The sequence below is a fragment of the Nothobranchius furzeri genome, chromosome 13 (assembly GCF_043380555.1).
Source record: "Nothobranchius furzeri strain GRZ-AD chromosome 13, NfurGRZ-RIMD1, whole genome shotgun sequence".
NCBI lineage: Eukaryota > Metazoa > Chordata > Actinopteri > Cyprinodontiformes > Nothobranchiidae > Nothobranchius > Nothobranchius furzeri.
The window spans coordinates 64,795,692-64,817,190 of record NC_091753.1 but is presented as its reverse complement, the minus strand read 5'-3'; the positions used below and the strand labels follow the sequence as shown (position 1 = coordinate 64,817,190).

General features: G+C 42.9%; 1 protein-coding gene across 1 annotated transcript in view; it reads right to left on the bottom strand.

Moving 5' to 3' along the window:
* Positions 1–15,393: 15,393 nt before the first annotated feature.
* Positions 15,394–21,499, bottom strand: part of si:ch211-11n16.2 (zinc finger FYVE domain-containing protein 1) — a 44,017-nt gene continuing 37,911 nt past the window's right edge. The window contains exon 12 of the mRNA XM_054736832.2: positions 15,394–15,854. Within this exon, the coding sequence (XP_054592807.1) occupies positions 15,622–15,854 (233 nt within the window). The 3' untranslated portion in view covers positions 15,394–15,621. The remainder of the gene's footprint in view (positions 15,855–21,499) is intronic.

Genomic DNA, 21,499 nt, shown 5'->3' with positions numbered 1-21,499 from the left:
GCCTGTATTAGAGGATTTACGGTATATCAAAGCATATAAATAATTTATGTGGAAATCATGAATAAACACTGCATTCTGTGTAGTCCTCCTAATCATGGTTGTTTTCATAGTTTGTTTATTGTTGGTTTAGCCCTAATTTGGACTAGATGTAAACCTGATCTGTGTCAAAATTGATTAATATATTCAAGAGTACTTTTTATATTAGTATAATTATTTAAAAATTCTAATACAATTTAGAGTTCAGTGATTGAGGAATCCTCTGAGGAAGTTTGAACCTCCCATTGCATCCTCAAGACGTGGTGCAAAAAGGAGATGCCCACCATCATCTCAAAGCCGTGGTGCATCCAGATGCCGTGGTGTTTCTAGAGGCCGAAGAAGTGCGAGACACTCAGCTGTGGACCTTGGAGATGAAGATATCTCTCGAATTTGGAATCTTCGTTCCGAGCGAATAGACTTTGAACGTGTAAGCATAACAAAATTACACTAAATGATCCTAAATACTGTTGCTGTAGCATCTCTTTCCACTTTTGTAGCAACACATACAGAACCTGAACCCTCAGCAGGCTATTGACATCCTTACCATGGTGCTGGACAGACACTGGTGTTCTCTCTGATGTACTTGCCCTCTCTGGTCCACCTGCCACAACACATCCAACCAACCTTCATGGTGTGTATGCTCCCACTGCAGAGATATGCCAACTGATTTGGAAAGGAAATGCTGCCAACAGCCTCCCCAGACATGTATTTCAACTGTCCCGCACGTGGAGGAGTTCATTCTGCAAAATGGTGTTCTTCGCCTGGCCAGAACATTGTGGAATGAGTTTCGAGCGGTTTATGATGACCCGGACCCTGGTGAGGACAACAGACAGTTCCGCCATGCAGCTTACAGACAATTTGTAGCTTCTGGAGGATAAGGGAAAAACTCCCTGACCCCAATGGTAACTACACTGGTTTTCTTCCAAGATGATTGTAAATAATTGTATATATTTAATATTTTACATCAGTTTGTTTTTATATATTTTTGTTTGATGCTCTAATAAAGTGTTCTAAAGCATAACTCTCTGTTGCATTTGTAAAAATACCATAAATTTTAAAACTCCTGCACAACAACAAAAACGTATGTCTACCTCCAGCATTTTACATACATTTTTTAATTATTAGTCCTTATTTCCCCAAAATATATCTTTATTTTCAAACAAAAAACAAACAAACACAGGAAACAAAAATAAAGAAGGTTTTGGGTTTTCTCTTGTCTCCCCCAACACCTATGTCTGTGGCAAAGTTTTACCTGTAAATAAAAAATAAACTCAATCAGCAATGGACTATTGTGTGGAAGATGTAAGGCAGATAATGTTTTATTTTACCATCACCGCGAGTCCTTAGGTGTTGTAGAAGTTCCTCTGTTGATGGTGCAGGGACTCCGGACAGCAAACCGTAACGCCTTGGATCCTCAGGCCTTAGCTTGTAGCGTCGAGGAAGACCTTTCTTGCTTGTCAAACGTTGGCTGACGATCATGGTTTGGATCTCTGGGATGTAGGAGTAGTCTTTTGCCACCTTCTCAGAATACAGCCTCCAGCATCTAGATTTTTTGTTGAATATTTTATGGTATCTGGAATGACACGTACCATAACTTGTAGTATCCAACAAATTAGCTGAAAAAGTGTTTCAAATTAAATGAAAGGAATTACCTTATGTGTATATAAGGTGTGTAGTCCTCATCACCGCCGTCATCAGTACCGCTGTCCATCTAGATGGTTTTGTCCTCCTCTGAAGACGAATCAACTTCTGGTTCTCTGGTGACCATGTGTTCTCTTTGATGTACTTGCCCTGAATACACACACAAAAAAAATTTTTTAGTATGGAAAATTAGACACATTGTGTTAACATCTGAATACTTTTACACAGAGTTTTGAATATTATTGTACTCTTCCTCGTCAATGTTTTCTTCAATTCCCACACAAGATAACCTACAAAAGTAATTATTGGTTACTTTTCCTGACAAATGTGACAGCCGTATACAGATAAAACCTCGTACTTACATTTGTGAAGATCCTTCATTTTCAGTTTCACCTTGTTCCATCACCTCCTCCAAATTTTCATACCTATGAAAATAAAATACAAGCACAAGAATATGATTAGAATCAATACATATTTTTGACATTTTGAAGGTAATAGACCTCGTCTATTGGCCGCCATCATCACCCTCTCCTTATTTTTCTCCCTCTACTTATCACGCATTTCTCTGTATCCACTGAATTCCTTCTTTACAAATAATTTCCTGTCTCTTTCTTTACATTTTAAAAACACAATTGTGTTATTTTTTTCTCATAAACTTTGTTTAAAATAAAAATATAAATTTTTATTTTAATATTTTTAATTTTGTTGTGAAGCGCCTCAAGAGTTTTATCTTGAGAGGCACTATATAAAATATAGTTTTACTTATTTATTTCTATACATTTTTTATAGTCATTCGTTATCCCATTTCCAGAATTTCTTCAAAATAACCCACCACTAACTTAAAACAAACAGAGGCAAAACAGCTGTTCCATCGTTGGCCAGATGCTGAAAAAACGCATAAATCTGGCTTTGTTGAAGTTTCACAAATCAGGGAAAGGTTTCACAAATCCCACACTGTGTTTTATTTTATCTGCTATTATAGTAGAATACCGTAAATCCTCTAATACAGGCCCGGGCCTGTATTTGACTCAAGCTCATCAAGCTCCAGGCCTTTATTGGAAGGAGGGCCAGTATTAGAGGCAGGCCTCTATTTCTATTTGAGCAAAATGAACTAATGGTTCGCTGGAGTTTTTGACAATTAACATTGCGCCCACATTTTTAAGTTAAACACATTTCTTTTAACAACGGTAGTTTCTGCTTCAGCCCTCTCCCCCCTCCCCCTGTGCAGCGGCTGCAAACTCACTGATGCGCCTGCAGCCTCTCAGAGTTCCTGCTGCTCTAAACATTAAAATAATTATTTCATTTTCTGTTCCTCACTTCTGATTACCTTCAATGGTGTCTGTTTGTTGCAACCAGCAGGTACAAAAACTAACTTGTTTTTATTTGACTATTTTTCTGTCCTGCCTGTTTATTATCTTCCTGCGTCTCCTCTCAATCCTAAAGAGAAACTGCTACTTGGGTTCATATATATTCACCTTATGAGTTACCTTTGAACTGCAGTTCTAAAAGATCTACCGACCGCAAAATCAGTGGAGTGCCGCTGCTCGCCGGCCGCATCAGTGATTGGTGCGTCATCGGATGACAAGTTGATGCGCCCCGCTCCACAGCGAAACACATCAGGCACAAATAAAAGACAGAAAACATCAAAAGAAATGAACCAACATGAACGATCGCGTGTTAAATAATTTTTTTGAGGTGGCGACACCTGATTGTTACTGTGACCGTGCAGGAGGCAGAACTACCGACCGCAAAAACAGCGGAGTGCTCCGTGCTTGCCGGCCGCATCAGTGATCTGTGCGTCATCGGATGACAAGTTGATGCTCCCCGCTCCGCAGCGAAAGACATCAGGCGCAAATAAAAGACAGAAAACATCAAAGGAAATGAACCAACATGAATGATCGCGTGTAAAATAATTTTTTTGAGGTGGCGACACCTGATTGTTACTGTGGCCGTGCAGGAGGCAGATCTACCGACCGCAAAAACAGCGTAGTGTTCCGTGCTTGCCGGCCGCATCAGTGATCGGTGCGTCGGAGGACAAGGTGATACGCCCCGCTCCGCAGCAGCGAAACACATCAGGCGCAAATAAAAGACAGAAAACATCAAAGGAAATGAACGGACATGAACGATCGCGTGTCAGTACCGACGCTTTGGCACAGCTTGTCTCCGCATGGTTAAAGTTACCCTCGCGGTCTATCACTGGCAAATCAAAAGTGAGAGGATGACACAACCGCCCCCCCCCCCCCCGTACTTGCTTGTTACCACATTCCACCCGGCCACTATAAGAGACCGGCCATTATTCACCTCCGCCGACTCCACACACCGGCCAAAATTGGAGACCCGGCCTTTAATTGAATACCGGCCTGTATTAGAGGATTTACGGTAATCTAGAACAGGTTTGAATAGTGTAGGGGCTGTACTTCTTGAGCTACAGCTGTTCCATCGTTGGCCAGATGCTGAAAAAACGCATAAATCATGCTTTGCTGAAGTTTCGCAAATCAGGGAAAGGTTTCACAAATCCCAAACAAGGTTGTATGCAATCTGCTATTATTATAGAATAATCTAGAACAGTTTTGAACAGTGTGGCTGTTGTAGTTTGTGAGCTAGAGCAGATTAAAGATGGCCAGAGTAGAGAAAAATTGGGTGTATTGACCCTTTAGCCGTTTCCCGAATCGGAAGCTAACTTCAGCCTCGTACTGATATGGCCTATAGTTAAACGCCACACTAATCATTAGCTCCCATACAAATATAACTAAAATCCCATTTCGTTACTCAAACTTCTTCCAAATATAGCATAAATAGTTCAAGACTAACATCGATTCATGTCGACTTAGCATTCAAGCTAATGCTACATTAGCCAATAGGACACTAAGCATACAAAGCTTGTTTGCTCTATTACTTCTTTCAGTGAAAGAAAGATTTTAAGTAAATTTATCCGAAAAACAATAAATAACTTACCACTCCAAAGGATACTTTGCCAACTTCAACCGTTTTCAGGCCGCGTAGATCACGAAACAGTGAGCCGAGTGAGGCGCGTGACACTGTTGTGCTTGTGCACGCTGAGATCTAATGCTCGTTCTCGATGATTGACAGCTGCCCCCTGGTGGTAGTGCAGCGCTATTAGTCAACGCATTAGGCTTGCAGAAATATTGGCTGAGCTCTACAGGGCAGGGGAGGGACTTAGGAGAAAATTTAAATATTAAAGATTATTTACCTTTTTAAATAAAACTAGGTCAGTCGGTAAAAATTAAACATTTTTAAAGTTATTTCACATTTAAATCTTGCATACCCTGCCTTTAAGCCATTGGCTGATCTAGCTAGCTTTTGGCTAATAAATTTAGATATTTTCTATTGTGTGGTTAAGAGAGCATGGTGACCCGGAAGGTTCAATGAAGTCCAAACACTGCAGCTCAAGTAAACAGCTACAATGGAAGGAATACGCAAATAGAACTTATGCTAATACCTTCTTCAATCTATGTGTGGAACTTCAACTTTTAACTTTGTTAGTTTTTATCAGCCCTGTCTTTACATCAAGTTTACTGTGTCAATCCCACATTTTCAACAAAAAATAATAAGTATGAATATAGCTAATGTCAGCTTCAGGTCATTTGGAAGGTCTCACCTTTTTTCAGGACTCAGCATTCAAACAGCATTTCGGTTAGAAATGCTTCTTTCTAGATTGTATTGTTGTTATTTTAGTATGTGTTGGGGTGTGTGTGTTGGTGTGTTTGATCAACAGTTAAACCTCTGAGGTTTGATCAGGCCTGCCCCTGATTAGAACAGAACAGAATAAAAACATTTCTTCCTCGGGTAGATGGAAGTAGTTTCTCATTTCAAAAAGGATGTAATTGCTTGTAAAGAATCAGACATTAGGAAAAACAAACAATATTTTAATGATCCTGTTAGAACAATGAGTCCACCGACTAACTTCTAATTGGAACCAGCTGTGGATTTCAACTCTAAAGCTACCTAAGGACAATGGACCTGGTTGTCATGGTGATGCAGTGCTGGACTGATTTATCATAGCAAAACTGCTGACATCCTGCTTCATATAGGAACTCTGCTTCTGAGAACAGCTGATGACGTTTGGAAGATTAGGGATTTCAGGATCTCAGAATATCAATTGAGACCAATGCAAAAAATAAAAAATAAAAAAATAAAGGAATTTTAGAAATGTTGGCCAACTGAGAAGAATGAGCAATTAAGAACAGGGACACCATGGTCCTTAAACCAGGTACTGGCAGCTTTGGTACTGTGTAGGAGCCAAGTCCTGTTGGACAATTAAATCTGCATCTCCATAAATTTGGTCAGCAGCAGGAAGCATGAAGTGCTCTAAAACCTCCTGGTAGATGGCTGTGTTGACCCTAGACCTCAGAAAACACAATGGACCAACACCAGCAGATGACATGGCGCCCCAACTCTTCAATGACTGTAGAAACTTCACACTGGACCTCAAGCAACATGGATTCTGTGCCTCTCCTCTCTTCCTCCAGACTTTGGGACCTAGGCTTCCAAAGGAAATATACAGGTGCTGGCCAGTAAATTAGAATATCATCAAAAGGTTGAAAATATTTCAGTAATTCCATTCAAAACGTGAAACTTGTACATTATATTCATGCAATGCACACAGACCAATGTATTTCCGATGTTTATTACGTTTAATTTTGATATTTATAGGTGACAACCAATGAAAACATCAAATCTGGTATCTCAGAAAATTAGAATATTCTAAAGGCCAATGAAAAAATGTTTGTTTCTCTAATGTTGGCCAACTGAAAAGAATGAACATGAAAAGAATGTGCATGTATAGCACTCAATACTTAGTCGGGGCTCCTTTTGCCTCAATAACTGCAGTAATGCGGCGTGGCATGGACTCGATCAGTCTGTGGCACTGCTCAGGTGTTATGAGAGCCCAGGTTGCTCTGATAGTCGTCTTCAGCTCCTCTGCATTGTTGGGTCTAGCGTATTGCATCCTCCGCTTCACAATACCCCATAGATTTTCTATGGGGTTAAGGTCAGGCGAGTTTGCTGGCCAATCAAGGACAGGGATACCATGGTCCTTGAACCAGGTGCTGGTGGTTTTGGCACTGTGTGCAGGTGCCAAGTCCTGTTGAAAGGTGAAGTCTGCATCCCCATAAAGTTGGTCAGCAGCAGGAAGCATGAAGTGCTCTAAAACTTCCTGGTAGACGGCTGCATTGACCCTGGACCTCAGGAAACAGAGTGGGCCAACACCGGCAGATGACATGGCACCCCACACCATCACTGACGGTGGAAACTTTACACTGGACCTCATGCAACGTGGATTCTGTGCTTCTCCGCTCTTCCTCCAGACTCTGGGTCCTTGATTTCCAAAGGAAATGCAGAACTTGCTTTCATCAGAAAACATAACTTTGGACCACTCAGCATCAGTCCAGTCCTTTTTGTCCTTGGCCCAGGCGAGACGCTTCTTGCGCTGTTTCATGTTCAAGAGTGGCTTGACACACGGAATGCGACACCTGAATCCCATGTCTTTCATGAGTCTCCTCGTGGTGGTTCTTGAAGCGCTGACTCCAGCTGCAGTCCACTCTTTGTGGATCTCCCCCACATTTTTGAATGGGTTTGTCGTCACAATTCTCTGCAGGGTGCGGTTATCCCTAGAGCTTGTACACTTTTTTCTACCACATTTTTTCCGTCCCTTCGCCTGTCTGTTAATGTGCTTGGACACAGAGCTCTGCGAACAGCCAGCTTCTTTAGCAATCACCTTTTGTGTCTTGCCCTCCTTGTGCAAGGTGTCAATGATTGTCTTTTGGACAGCTGTTAAGTCAGAAGTCTTCCCCATGATTGTGGTGCCTTCAAAACAAGACTGAGGGACCTTTTAAAGGCCTTTGCAGGTGTTTTGAGTAAATCAGCTGATTAGAGTGGCAGCAGGTGTCTTCTATATTCAGCCTTTTCAGAATATTCTAATTTTTTGAGATACCAAATTTGGAGTTTTCATTAGTTGTCACTTATGAATATCAAATTTAAATGTAATGAACATTGGAAATACATTGGTCTGTGTGCATTGCATGAATATAATGTACAAGTTTCACGTTTTGAAAGGAATTACTGAAATATTTTCAACCTTTTGATGATATTCTAATTTACTGGCCAGCACCTGTAAAGCTTACCTTCATCAGAGACATAACTTTGGACAGCTCAGCATCAGTCCAGTGCTTATGGTGTTTAGCTCAGGCTGTCTCTTGTCCAAGAGTGGTTTGACACAAGTAACGCAACAGCTGAAACCCATGTCTTGCATATGTCTGTGTGTGGTGGTTCTTGCCAGAGGCGGGTTTAGCAATTTGGGGGCCCAAGGCGAACACAGACATGGGGCCCCTTACACACAATTTTCAACAATCTTACCTTTAACTGGATTGGCGAAACTCTCCCCTCTTCTGACATGATTTATTTTCCCTTTTCCTGTTTTTCCCTCCTTTTGAGCGCTTTCAATATTTGCTCTGCTGTCTTCTTCCTGTCAGTGCTCCTGTGCTTTAGCCTTAGTTATTTTTTTCTATTTTCCATTTTGGTCTATGTTTTCCTCCCTTTAAACATTTTCCATTGTCTTTCCTTTCTGCTTCCATTTGATGTTTACATCGAGAAGCAACGTCACTTTCAGAAGTGAAAATAAAAGCTTTTATGAAACATGCAGCTTCTTTCTCTTATTGGAGCCACTAGGATAACTCCATGTCATGCTTAACGGTTTGACTATCGCTTTGAGTTTGTTACGAACGCTCCCGCCTCTCTTCTTCTTATTATTTGTGGTCTTATGGCACTTGGCAAACAACCATTTGGTGCATTACTGCCACCAACTGGATTGGAGTGGAATGACTACCAATCACTTCCTGTTTGTGCATCGCCGTCTTAATAACCCTCTTATGACCATAATTATAACAGGGCCGCCTGGTATTTTTTTAATCTTATGGCTGTAAAATAGTAATAAAAAGTACAAAGTGTGTGTAACTCTTCTCCTTTTTTCAGATCAACCTCAGCTTTCAATGTATGGTTTGTATTTAGAATTTATTTCTATTAAAGCCTTTAAAAAATCAGCTTAAAAGTGAAAAAAGTGAAAAACGGATTTGAATTTTTTTTCATTTATTACTGAACAGGAACTTCAAAATGACTGGGCAAACAATTTGGAATGAACAATTTAAACTTTGAACTGTAATGCATCTATTCTTAAAAAAATGTGAACCTTGGTATCTTTTTTAGCAGTTTTTAAGACCATTTATTTTTGTAAACTTTCAGACGTTTTTATTTGATGTGGTAGACCTTGAAGCAGTTTCTCTCCAGCTGCAGGCAGAGTCCTGCACACCTCACACCGCCATGGGGTGCTTCTCTTGCACACCGTGGCGTGCACTGATATACCAAAAACTTTTGTTTTAGCAAAAATAATTATTTATGGTAAAAAGATAAATAATGCTGGAATGAAGCTGAATCTTACAATTAGCAAATAGTTGAGGGTTGTTCAAATAAAAAATAAAAAATAAAGACTGAACAAACATTCATATCCTGGTTCACCGGAGATCTGTCCTTCTTCGTGGTCACTGTCTTCAGATATACGCCTTCTGGGACACCTAATAGATTGTGCTGATTTTCTTTGAGGCATTTCCATAATTTCATGCTGATTTTTACGCTAATTAGCTTCCCCGATCCGTTATCTGCTTTCACCGCGGCGCTGCGCTCCGTTTCAATCAGGCTGTACAGCAGGATTTCCCCTCGTAGCGATATTTTCCCTAACTCTGATTGCTTCATGCTATAGATCTTTGAAAAGCTGCTTTTATGTACTTTTAGGAACTGTTGGAATGTTTCGAATCTGATCAGCCATTCAAAAGTTATAAAACGGATCATTTTGGATGACAAACAGCACGTCTCTGAATCTGTGTTGTGATTCGTTGCGCTCAAGACAGGGAATCCTGGTGGTGACCGTAATGCATTGTATATGCACGAAAAGCCCCATTTTTTATCTTTTCAGCACTTTTGGAATTTTAATGATATCTTGAACGGTTCAGGAATTATGGTAACGAGAAGCATGTCCAATCCTGTCTGCGGCGACAGATTGGTAATAAGAATATTGTGGCATTAACAGAGGGGTGCCGGCGGTCAGGGCTAGGAGGCCCCCCAACACAAGGGGGCCCCAGGCGGCCGCCTACCTATGCCTAATGGTAAAACCGCCCCTGGTTCTTGCATCACTGACTCAAGCTGCAGTTCACTCTTTGTAAATCTCCCCCACATCGTTGAATGTCCTCTCCGGGGTGCAGTTATTCTATTGCATGTACAGTTTTGTATACCACATCTCGTCCTCCCCTTCGCCTCGTCTTTTGGACAATTGTCAAGTCAGCAGTCTTCCCCATGACTGTGTATCCTGCAGAACTAGGCTGGGAAACCATTTAAAAGCTTTTGCAGGTGTTTTGAATTAACTGATTAGAGTGCGTCACCGGGGGTCTTCAGTATTAAAACTTTTCACAATATTCAAATTTTCTGTGATACTGAATTTGGGATTGTCATTAGATGTCAGGTATAATCATCAAAATTGAAGAAAATAAAGATTTGAAATCAGTCTCTGTGTAATGAATGAATCTAATACACAAGTTTCACCTTTTGAACGGAATTAATTAAATAAACCAACTTTGTCACAAAATAAACAACCAATGATGAACGAGAATCTGCTTCTAGACCTGCAGAAAGAGAAAAACAACACACAACAATACAACAGGAGCAAGCTATCACTGCATCAACCTGATGAGGAAATATAAAATCAACAATTTTGATGCAATTTGCTGGGTTCCTTATATAGGAAACATAATTTCTGATTGGCTTAATGAACTGTGAATTGGAATGTTTATTATGTGAAGTGCCTTGAGACGACTCTTGTCGTGATTTGGCGCTATATAAATAAACTTGAATTGAATTGAATTGAACAATCACACGATAATAAATCACAGTGCATTTAGTGGCACCTCTCAGAGTAAGGACTCCAAAGCGCTTTACACTACAGTGTATCATTCACCCATTCACACACACATTCACACACTGGTGGTGATGAGCTACGATGTAGCGACAGCTGTCCTGGGGCGCACTGACAGAGGAGAGGCTGCCGAGCACAGGCGCCACCGGTCCCTCCGACCACCACCAGCATGCAAGGTGGGTTAAGTGTCTTGCACAAGGACACAACAGCAGAATCCTCTGTCCGGAGCTGGGATCAAACCTGCAACCTTCTGAATTCTGGACAATGTTCTGATGCTTCTGGTGGTCTGGAGCATACAGGTGTGTGCCAACTGGGGGATATTCGAGAAAGTGTGATTTTCCCAAAACCCTTGTGAGATTCCCGGTGTAACCGCCCCTAAATCAGTTCTATGAACGTGGCTAGCCCGAAAACCCTCCCAGTCACCATGGTAACACATGCAGGAGAACCAACCTGAATGCTAGCAGCTAGGCTTACTGAAGCTTTGTGAATATGATTGGACGAGGTGACATCACCTTTTTCTTGTTGGGGGCTGGCAGCTACAAGGTGGTGAATTAGCTGCACCGCTGGCCCACAGCAGTAGCAGCAGCTGCAGCTTTGTTCTTCATATTTTTATATTTATTCTTTAAAAAAAACACACACACACACACACACAAAGTAGTGTGTCTATGGTTACATTGTGATTTCTTAGAAAATATTCTATTTGGTGAAAGATAAACTTCATTGTATTTATCCTAGTGGATCTATGATTAAACGGGTAAACTAGTAGTAGCACATCCAACGTCAAAGAGAGTAAAATATTATTATCAGGAGAGGGACAATGTGTTAGTGGTTAGCAACAGTTTTGCTAGCCGATGGCCCCCTCCATGAGGCCACCACAGCTCAGCAGAACATCGTTGTAGCTTCTTCTGGGGAGAAAAACACTTACATGTAAATTGTCCTCAGTGTGTAATACGAGTGCTAAACGGTTTACAGAGTTAACTTTAGGGTCATGTGACCACCACGAACGTATAATCTTAAAACTCACAGCTGCTCAGCAAAAATAAAGTCTTCCAGTCGAAAAGCATCCAGACTCTGGAGCAAAACATGAAAACGACACATAAATGATGAAACCTTTAATAATAATTTGTGGAGAAACAAAAGCTGAAGCGGACTTCTGGCGTTGCCATGGAAACATGTTAACTGCACGTTCTAACTAAATAGCTCCAGTGTACTGTCATTTTGAGTTCCCCTGTCAGATTGTGGCCCAATCCCAATTCTAGCATTTCCACCCTTGCGCCCATCACTTGCACAATTCCGACCAGGCGTGCAAGTGCGTAGGATGTCTCGATTCTCAAATGCGAAAGCTGACATGCTCCTTTTGCACACTTGATCCGCACTTTGCCCAAGTCTGCAACCACAGACATAGTATATCTATGGCTTAATCTCAATAATCACACTTGCACCCTTCGATTGCGTGTTCCCGGCCAGGGGTGCGAGTGCGTAGGGTGTGCCGATTCTCAAGTGTGGAAGTTGACCACGCCACCATTGCACCCTTAATCTGCACTTCACCCAAGTCTGCAGTGATGCTGACCTCAGGCAACCACAAACAGGGACACAAGAGACTGCTGCGTCCTCATTTTTATCGAGACATGGCTACACTCTTCTGTTCCTTATGCAGCTATTAGCCTAGATGGGATAGCAACATTTAGAGCCGATAGGAGCAATGCTCTCACAGGTAAAACCCGACGGGGTGGCATCTGCATCGACACTAACTAGCTGGTGTAACAACGCGACTTTAGTGTTGAACCATTGCGCTGTGGACATCGAGTTTTTGATTATTAAATGCAGACCTTTCTATTTGCCCCTGGAATTTACTATTGTTGTCATTGTGGCTGCGTACATTCCACACAGCACTGACACCAAACAAGTGCTAAGCACCCTCTACAGTGCCAACAGTGACGTGCAAGCTACTCATCCAGAGGTCATCATTATGGTTGCTGGAGATTTAAACCAGGCGAACATTAAAACCTTTCTCCCAAAATTCCATCAGCACGTAGACTTTAACCAGAGGAAAAAACACACTGGACCTGGTCTACACTGACATCAAGAAGGCCTAGAGAGCAGCCTCCCGAGCCCATCTTTGATCCTCAGATCATCTTTGTGTTATGCTAACTCCAACATATCAGTAGCCTGGCCTGCCAGACTCATCCTCTGTTTGAATTACTGAAGTTTGATATGACAAGTGAATCATTATCTACACTCAGACACAAGGTTCATTAGAGTTAAGTTAAACGTCATGACACAGGTATTTTCTTAGGCACAAATCAGAGCATCCTGTATCTGAAAGAAGGCGTGACGTTCTGAGGTTTGCTTGTTAACACCCCTTAACATGGCACGTCCCGATTGGCCAAGAAATCATAATATGAGAAAATTAAAACAGAGCTTACTTGATGGTGAGTCAGTTCTAGAGAAAGCTACGGACAGGCCATCCGGAGCGAAAACTCTTTAACCCAGAGCATTTTTGACAAGCTGTCAAAAACCCGCTACACGCTGAAGCTGACGCAGCAAACGGTTCCTTCAGCTATTCAGAAACAGCTGTTCTAGACGCTAACGATTTCATCTATCTGCTGTGATCCAGGAGACGACTCTGGACCGACCTGGTCGTACTGCGGTCTTTTCTACAACTTCGGTACCTTGGGGTCATCCGACATCTCGGATCTGAAAGGGAGTCTCCTCAGGGGTACGTACGTAGAACACAGCCAGATTGCGTCTGTTTCATGATTAACATCCAAACACACAGAGGACACAACTAAAGTTCAGAGAGTAAAAATGGACGAAAAACTATTAACGTGAGGCTGAGGCCTTTGCCCAGAGCTAGGTCTGAAGATTTGCTCACATCTGCTGCCAGCCCCTAGTGGATGAAGGTGGAACTGCAAATGTTGCCACTTCCTTGTTGGCTTCATATTTATTGCAGAATAGGGAGCCACTCCCGCATCACGGGTCCCCGGAAGAACGAAAAAATGAATGCAAGTCAACGGCGCCAAAAACGCTTTTTTCTAATTCCGCTTGTTTTGTGCCTTTATGTCCGTGAATTTTAGAGACACACTTTGATACCAAGAATGCGCTTATTTTCAAACGGGGGAGGAACGATATTTTGAGTTTTGTGTGAAATTAAGCCCAGGACTGCAAATGCGCTTCACGAAAGTGACGTCATTAAACCAGACACGGAGAGAAACAGAGGAAAAATGGCTGTAAGTTCTGCAAACTTCCCAGAGGAGGAAAGAACCACCATGAATCTGGTCATTTGGTAAGTAGCAGCTATGCTAGGGGAGAAGAGATTACGTGACATATGCCGATTTCTAGTTTGTAGTCATGCTAATTGTGAACTTTTACAAGTTGATAAATCTCAAAGTACGTGACTGACGTGGTTGAAACGCACCTCTTTAGTTTTCATTTAAATTGCAGTACATTTGTGCGATCCAGGACTTAAGGCAAAGCAGATGAGAAAATAGCTTTTAGCCCCGTTGACTTGCTTTGATTTTTTCGTTCTTCCGGGGACCCGTGATGCGGAAGTGACTTAGGCTTCCTATTATGGGGGCTTATATACATATCTATACTTCTCACACTCTCTGCTAGCGCACACAGAGACTACAGGAGCTGTGAAGGCTCAAAAAGCATGTTTCAGCTATGTCAATAGAGCTACCCATAATGCACAGCACCATGTCTGATGAAACCACACAGCTCAAACTTGGTGGGCTGAGTGATCCATGACCTACCCTGTAGACCAAAGTGGGTCCATCGGTCTGACAGCCGAGGTTTGGACCAAACTGGTTCATAAAACCAGAACTACGATTCAAACACAGCAGCAGATCCACAGCAGAACCAAGGTTCTACTCTGGGCCAGTCAGCGTCCGGACCAGACCCTGACAGGAACACTGAGAGCTTAGCAGAACCAACGTAGAAGAGTGGAACAATAATCTAAAACTGATCTGGTTCCTTAGAAAGGTGCAGGTTCTGGAAGTCGGGTGATAAATGCATTGATTTACTTAGAGGCTGGTGGATTCTTTCCATTCTTTGCCCCAATCTAAAATGTGGTGGACACTTTTAATGCACAGCAAACAGATGTAGACAGAAATACTCAGATTTCTTTATTGAATAAAGCTTCAGAATGAAGAATAAATTCCAGATTGACACCTGAAAAATACGAGTGAAAAACCTTTAAAAGTGCTAGTTAGTTTCCACACAGGAAACAGGAACTAAAACACCGAACGTGCCCTAATTACATCACCTTTACTTACACTTTATAACCGGCGATTTAATAAAGTCCCATCAGCAGCTTCGTTAGAAGAAAATTCCTACAAGACTGGAATGTCTAATTATGATAAATTACCTGTTTCACTCTCCTAACCCTTTCACCATCTGCACCGTAAAGGGCATTTCTCCCCATGTAGGCACAAATGAACTTCAGTTTTAGCATATCTGAAGAAATCCTTTAAATAAAAGCTTAGTGGCAACAGGAGTGGTTAAGAAGACACCCATGAAGCCCCCCCACGCACACACACACACACACTGCTGCAGACCTTCTCTGTTCCCATCCTAAACACCGCAGGAGCACACACAAGTCCATCTGAGTTCTGAATATTGTCACAAACTGGAACCAGGCCTCCTGCTGCATAGATGTGCAACAATAAAATAAAAGAGATTTTAGAGCTGAGATTGATCTCTGATGACATCGTCTGAAAGGTGAGAAGATTAAACTTCTATATATGTTGTCCAGTTTGCCTAAACCAGTTTTACCAGTCAGACAGGCTCTAGAGAATGGTATCAATGGCGGGCCCTGTGGCTCAGAACACATCCAGAGTCAGTTAAAGGCAGCTGGGATGATTCCAGTGCTGTCCTCTTCTGCCATCCAGCCCAGGTTTCCAGGTTCTGAGAGCTGCTGCTGAGAGAGGAGGACCAACTAGGAAGACTATGTGAGGAGGAGGTGGTTACATGCCATCTGTACAGGAAAAGCAAGCGTCACACACTCTGACGGGGTGGTCCCAGCCTCGGGAGGGCACTGGTTTGATGTGTGTGGAGCAGGGACCACACACTCCCTGTCCACAAGCCCTGCAGTGGTGCTTGGACATGGCTGGAGTGAACACTCTGGAGCACTCGTGGCACTGGGTGATGTTCTGGTCCGGGACCCAGTAGTCTGGTCGGGCCACATCCTTCACAAAACCTACAAGGAGCAGATGGATCAGTGGGGAGAATGTTCATTTACAGGTTCTGCTGTAGTTCCTAAAGAGAAAAACCAGGAAAGAGTGAATAAGCAGAAATCCTTCTTCCACATCTTAGCTGACTTTTCTAACCACATTTATTCCTTCCTGCGTGTTTGACCTAGGGCTGAACGATTCTGGAAAGTAACCTAATTGTGATTTATTCGCAATTATTTTCTCATATTTTTCAACTAAGGGATGTAAAAAACCCTATGTAACTTGTACTGAATATAAGCAAGTTTATGTATTTACACAGGGGTTTTCCTGCGTTCAAATCTGAGTGGCGGCCGCCTCCAGTTAATTTAGTGCCGCCCCAGCCTGATTTCACTCTGCCCCAGTTATATGGATGTTATTTTAACTGCAGTTGCAGCGTTAAGCCACTAGGAGCGCTGCATCAGCAGCGGTGCACACCGAAAAGCACTAAAAGCTCTGCAGACAAAGAATAGCTTTTCTCACTAGTTGGTACATATCTATGGTTGATGCTGTTGTAGGCTGACCATACGTCCTCTTCCCCCAGACATGTCCACTTTTCACTCTGTCTGGGGGGGGGGGGGGGGGGGGGGGTCCTACATTGATCAAAAGTTTTTCATCCAGGAGCAGGGATGGAGTTATGGGGGCTAGATATCTTTCAGGGAAAGATCCAGTTTCTGCCTGTATTACAATATTTATGGACTCTCAGCATAGCGGGGTTCTGTTGAGCGGAGAGGACGCAGAGCGCTGATCGTTGGGGCGCCCGCTGCGTCCGGTGCACGATGCATTCTCAAGGTGGCGCAACACAACATTATTATTAACACATGATCGTTCATATCCATTTAAATCCCCTGGTACTCCTCTGGTAATCATGCCTGACGCGCTCGCTCATCGTGTGCTGCGGTGATTTCACCTCACTGACGCCGGGGACACACCGGCCGCGGAAGCACCGCGGAAGCGCCGCGAAGCGAATCGCTCACGAAATTCGGCCGCTGCTCGCCGCCAGGGGCGTCGGACTGGGGGGGGGGAAAGGGTACCGTTTACCCAGGGCCCACTGCAGGGAGGGGCCCTGAGACAGCTTTGAATAAAAATGTTTTATTGTTGTTGTTTTTTTCCCCCAACTTACTTAATGTCTTAATAAATTTCCCTTTACCTGGATAAAGAGGTTAAGAAACAGAATTTCGCCTTAAAAATAATAACTGAATAATCTCTGAGGCATCTATCACCCCTTAAAAATGTGCAAAGTGGTTTAGTCCACACCAGCGGCCAGGGGCTGCCCGGCTGCATGTGCTAATGAGACATCGCAGATGCCGACAGCCAGAGCTGGAGGCAGGAGAGTCAGTCATGTCTTTTCCCAAGAAAGGGAAATCTGGCTTCCAGAAAAGAAAAGAAAAGAAAAGAAGGAGAAGGAGGAAAAGTTAATTGAACAGAAGCAAGTAGAAGGAAGGTGAGCAGCAGCAGCAGCAGCAGAACACAGTTTTAGCTGATATTAGCTAGCTCTCAGAAGCTGCATTCATGTTAGGTGTTCAGTGTTAAACACCTTTAGTTTCACCATCAAGATCAAATATAAATTAATTAGTGTTATCAGTGAAAACACTAATTTTAGGGATAAGCCGGATACTCATTTCAGACGAGTATCCGGTACGGATAACGCATTTTTGACGAATACGAGCATGAAACTAGTAAAACGAGTCATTATCTGTAATCGTTCTGAAGGAAAATCTTCATTGGGTAACTGACTGTCTTCACGCTCTGTGATTGGCCAGTCACATAGAGCGCCCGCCCCTCCCTACTTACAAAACTCTCTAGCCGACCGGGAGCTCAGTCCGGCCGGCTCATCCACGCACGCACACACACACACACAGTAACGGATCGCGCTGTGATGGCTTCACTGTTGCTCACGTTTCTTCAGTTTTCCCTAGGTTTTCTTCAGCTCGCCTCTTTTTCGGTTGAATATTTAGGCCCGAGCAGCGAAAGCGCTGCGAAGGCCTCTTGTTTTTGCTCTGATTATTTTTTGTTATTCCGTGCCCCCTTTGAACAGCTTTTTGGGGACCTTAACATACCCCAAAACTCACAATATTTTGCAAACTTGTCAGGCCTGGTGAAAAATTTGATATTTTAAAGGTCACAAAAAAATCGCAAAGAAAATGGCTGAACAGCGCCCCCTACAAAGTGAAAAAAAACCCTCTCCATAAAGCTTAGTTTATCGTACAGTTATGAAATTTGGTACATTTATAGTACTAAACAGTCCGCACAGAAAAGTCTCTTGCATGCATGGTCAATATCAAACAGGAAGTCGGCCATTTTGGGTTGAAATGGCGATTTTTTGCCGTTTTGGCCCTTTTTAGGGTCCGTTTCTGATTGGATTGCTCGATCATTTTTTGCACGATCGTCTCAAAAATTGTGTAAAATTGCTCAGAAGGGATGGGCGAACAAAATGAGACAAAGATTCTGACTTTTCGTACATGTTGAAGGGGCGGGGCCAGGCCTCGAAGTTTGACTACTCGCCAAAAAAATTTAAATTGCTATAACTTCATAACTGAAAGGAATAGAATTACCAAACTTTCTGTGGTCATTCGTCATCCAGCCACAAAGTAAATTGAATGGTCGGATGATGACATCACACAAGCCCCGCCCCCTCAGGACCAAAAAGGTCAAGTTTTACTGTGAAAGGTCCCAAATTGCCCCATTTCACTTAATCACCACAAACTTGTAGCTGTTAACTCAAGACAAGTGGAGGTTGCTTGGCGTCACTTTATGGGAGTTTTCGGCAGAAGGTGGGGCTGTGGCGGCGCGGCGAAGTCAGGCGTACCGCCATGGCCTTACGTTTGCCTTCCATTTCGTCATTTCTAAAGATATCGTCACGAAACTTGTTGTGAGTGATCCTAGTCCGGCCCCTCAAAAGATCTGATGTGAACATCCGGTGGGCGTGGCCTATTTTCTGAAATAGCGCCCCCTAGGACCATTAAAACTGTCAGCCCCAAGCCATGCTTTGACTGAGGAGTACGAAATTTGGTACACTAATGTGGTGTCTCAGGACCTACAAAAAAGTCTCTTGGAGCCAAGTGCAAAGTTGCACAGGAAGTCGGCCATTTTGGTCCAAGTACGCAATTTAGTGGTTTTCGCACACGTTGTTTGGAGAGTGATGCTCCGTCGCCATTTTCACCAATCTCCTTCAAACTTCTGCCATCTGCTCTTAAGACATAGAGGAAAAAATTCAACCGTCGGATTTTTCAAAAGTTGAAAGGTGTGGGCGTGGCTAAGCCTCAAACTTTGACCTGTCGCCGCGCCACTCTTTTTTTCACAGCTCCCTACTGGACTCCTTTTACCCAATCAGCAGGAGTCTCTGGCAAATAGCAGTAGACAACTTGAGGTCACTTGGTCTCCAGTACTGGAAGGTTTCAAAAAAAGGCGGGGCTTTGGGAGCATGGCGAAAATCGCCATCACGCCATGGAAATACGTTTGCCTCTCATTTCTTCATTTATCGTGATATCATTACGAAACTTCTGGTGAGTGATCCTAGTCTGACCCCAAAGAGACATAGACAGCTGAAATATGTGGGCGTGGCCTAATTTCTGAAATAGCGCCCCCTAGGACCATTTAAACTAATAGCCCCAAGCCATGCTTTGACTGAGGATTACGAAATTTGGTACACTAATGTGGTGTCCCAGGGCCTACAAAAAAGTCTCTTGGAGCCAAGCACAAAATTGCACAGGAAGTCGGCCATTTTGGTCCAAGTACGCGATTTAGTGGTTTTCGCACACGTTGTTTGGAGAGTGATGCTCCGTCGCCCTTTTCACCAATCGCCTTCAAACTTCTGCTATATACTCTTAAGGCATAGGGGAAAAAATTCAACCGTCGGATTTTTCAAAAGTTGAAAGGTGTGGGCGTGGCTAAGCCTCAAACTTTGACCTGTCGCCGCGCCACTCTTTTTTTCACAGCTCCCTACTGGACTCCTTTTACCCAATCAGCAGGAGTCTCTGGCAAATAGCAGTAGACAACTTGAGGTCACTTGGTATCCAGTACTGGAAGGTTTCAAAAAAAGGCGGGGCTTTGGGAGCATGGCGAAAATCGCCATCACGCCATGGAAATACGTTTGCCTCTCATTTCTTCATTTATCGTGATATCGTTACGAAACTTCTGGTGAGTGATCCTAGTCTGACCCCAAAGAGACATAGACAGCTGAAATATGTGGGCGTGGCCTAATTTCTGAAATAGCGCCCCCTAGGACCATTTAAACTAATAGCCCCAAGCCATGCTTTCACTGAGGATTACGAAATTTGGTACACTAATGTGGTGTCCCAGGACCTACAAAAAAGTCTCTTGGAGCCAAGCACAAAATTGCACAGGAAGTCGGCCATTTTGGTCCAAGTACGCGATTTAGTGGTTTTCGCACACGTTGTTTGGAGAGTGATGCTCCGTCGCCCTTTTCACCAATCGCCTTCAAACTTCTGCTATATACTCTTAAGGCATAGGGGAAAAAATTCAACCGTCGGATTTTTCAAAAGTTGAAAGGTGTGGGCGTGGCTAAGCCTCAAACTTTGACCTTTCGCCATTACTTGACTTAATAACTCCCATGTGCATGATCAGATCTTTTTCGAACTTTGTCTGTGTGATCATTGACCATATCTGTAAACAATGACAATGTGGACAGCTGACATCATCTAAGCCCCGCCCCCTGACTAAAGGAAGTTATTATTTTATGCTGAAATGCCCATATTTGTCCCCTCTAATTTAGTCAACATGACACCTAGGTCATGCACTGTCTTCATGATGCTGTAATGGCCATTCAAATCTGATAGCTTTCCAGAAAGGGAGGGGCTTTGATGCCATGGCGAATTCTTGCGTATGCCGTAACCTTACAATTCAATTTAATGGTGAGCTCAGAGGGGATGCTTAGTCAGGGTGAGGTGCGGACTAGGAGGCCATTTGCTGTTTCCGGTGACGGGATGATTGACGTTTCTGTTCTGCCAGACATGCCCTGGTGCCCCGGGCTGCCGGCCAGGCCGGAGCGGCGCGGAGCTGCGAGGGCCGAACGACGCTGCTTGCAGCTTTAATTAAAGTTACTTTTTTCGTAACTGACATGGTGCATTTGACAAGACAGAGCTGACGTGCTGTTGTCACTACCTCCGCTCCGGTGGGGTTTTTAATTTTTTTTTATCTCTCTCTCTCTCTCTCTCACACACACTCACACACTCACACACACACACACACACACACACACACACACACACACATTAATCAACATTTCTTTGTTAAACTTTGTGTGGGAAAATGCCAAGAACGTTAAGAAAAAAATCAGTTTAATCAAATTAAAATTAAAAAAAATATATATAAAGTTGTGTCTGGTTCTAGCATTTCATATTTCCTAGTTCCTACTGCATGGGTTCAGATGTATTAATCCATGCACTTAAATATTAATGTTCTGATTTTATTGAAACACTTTTTCTGTAATAGTTTCTTTACTATTATGATCAAAAATATTTAATCTCACTTCTGAGGCTGCTCTGTAAATAGTTTTCAAATAAACAATACACATAGCAACTTCTGATCATTCCATATCAATTTCAGACTTAAAATAATACATTGATGTAAACCATGTCCACTTCCGGTTAAACCACGCCCACTTCCGGGTTAT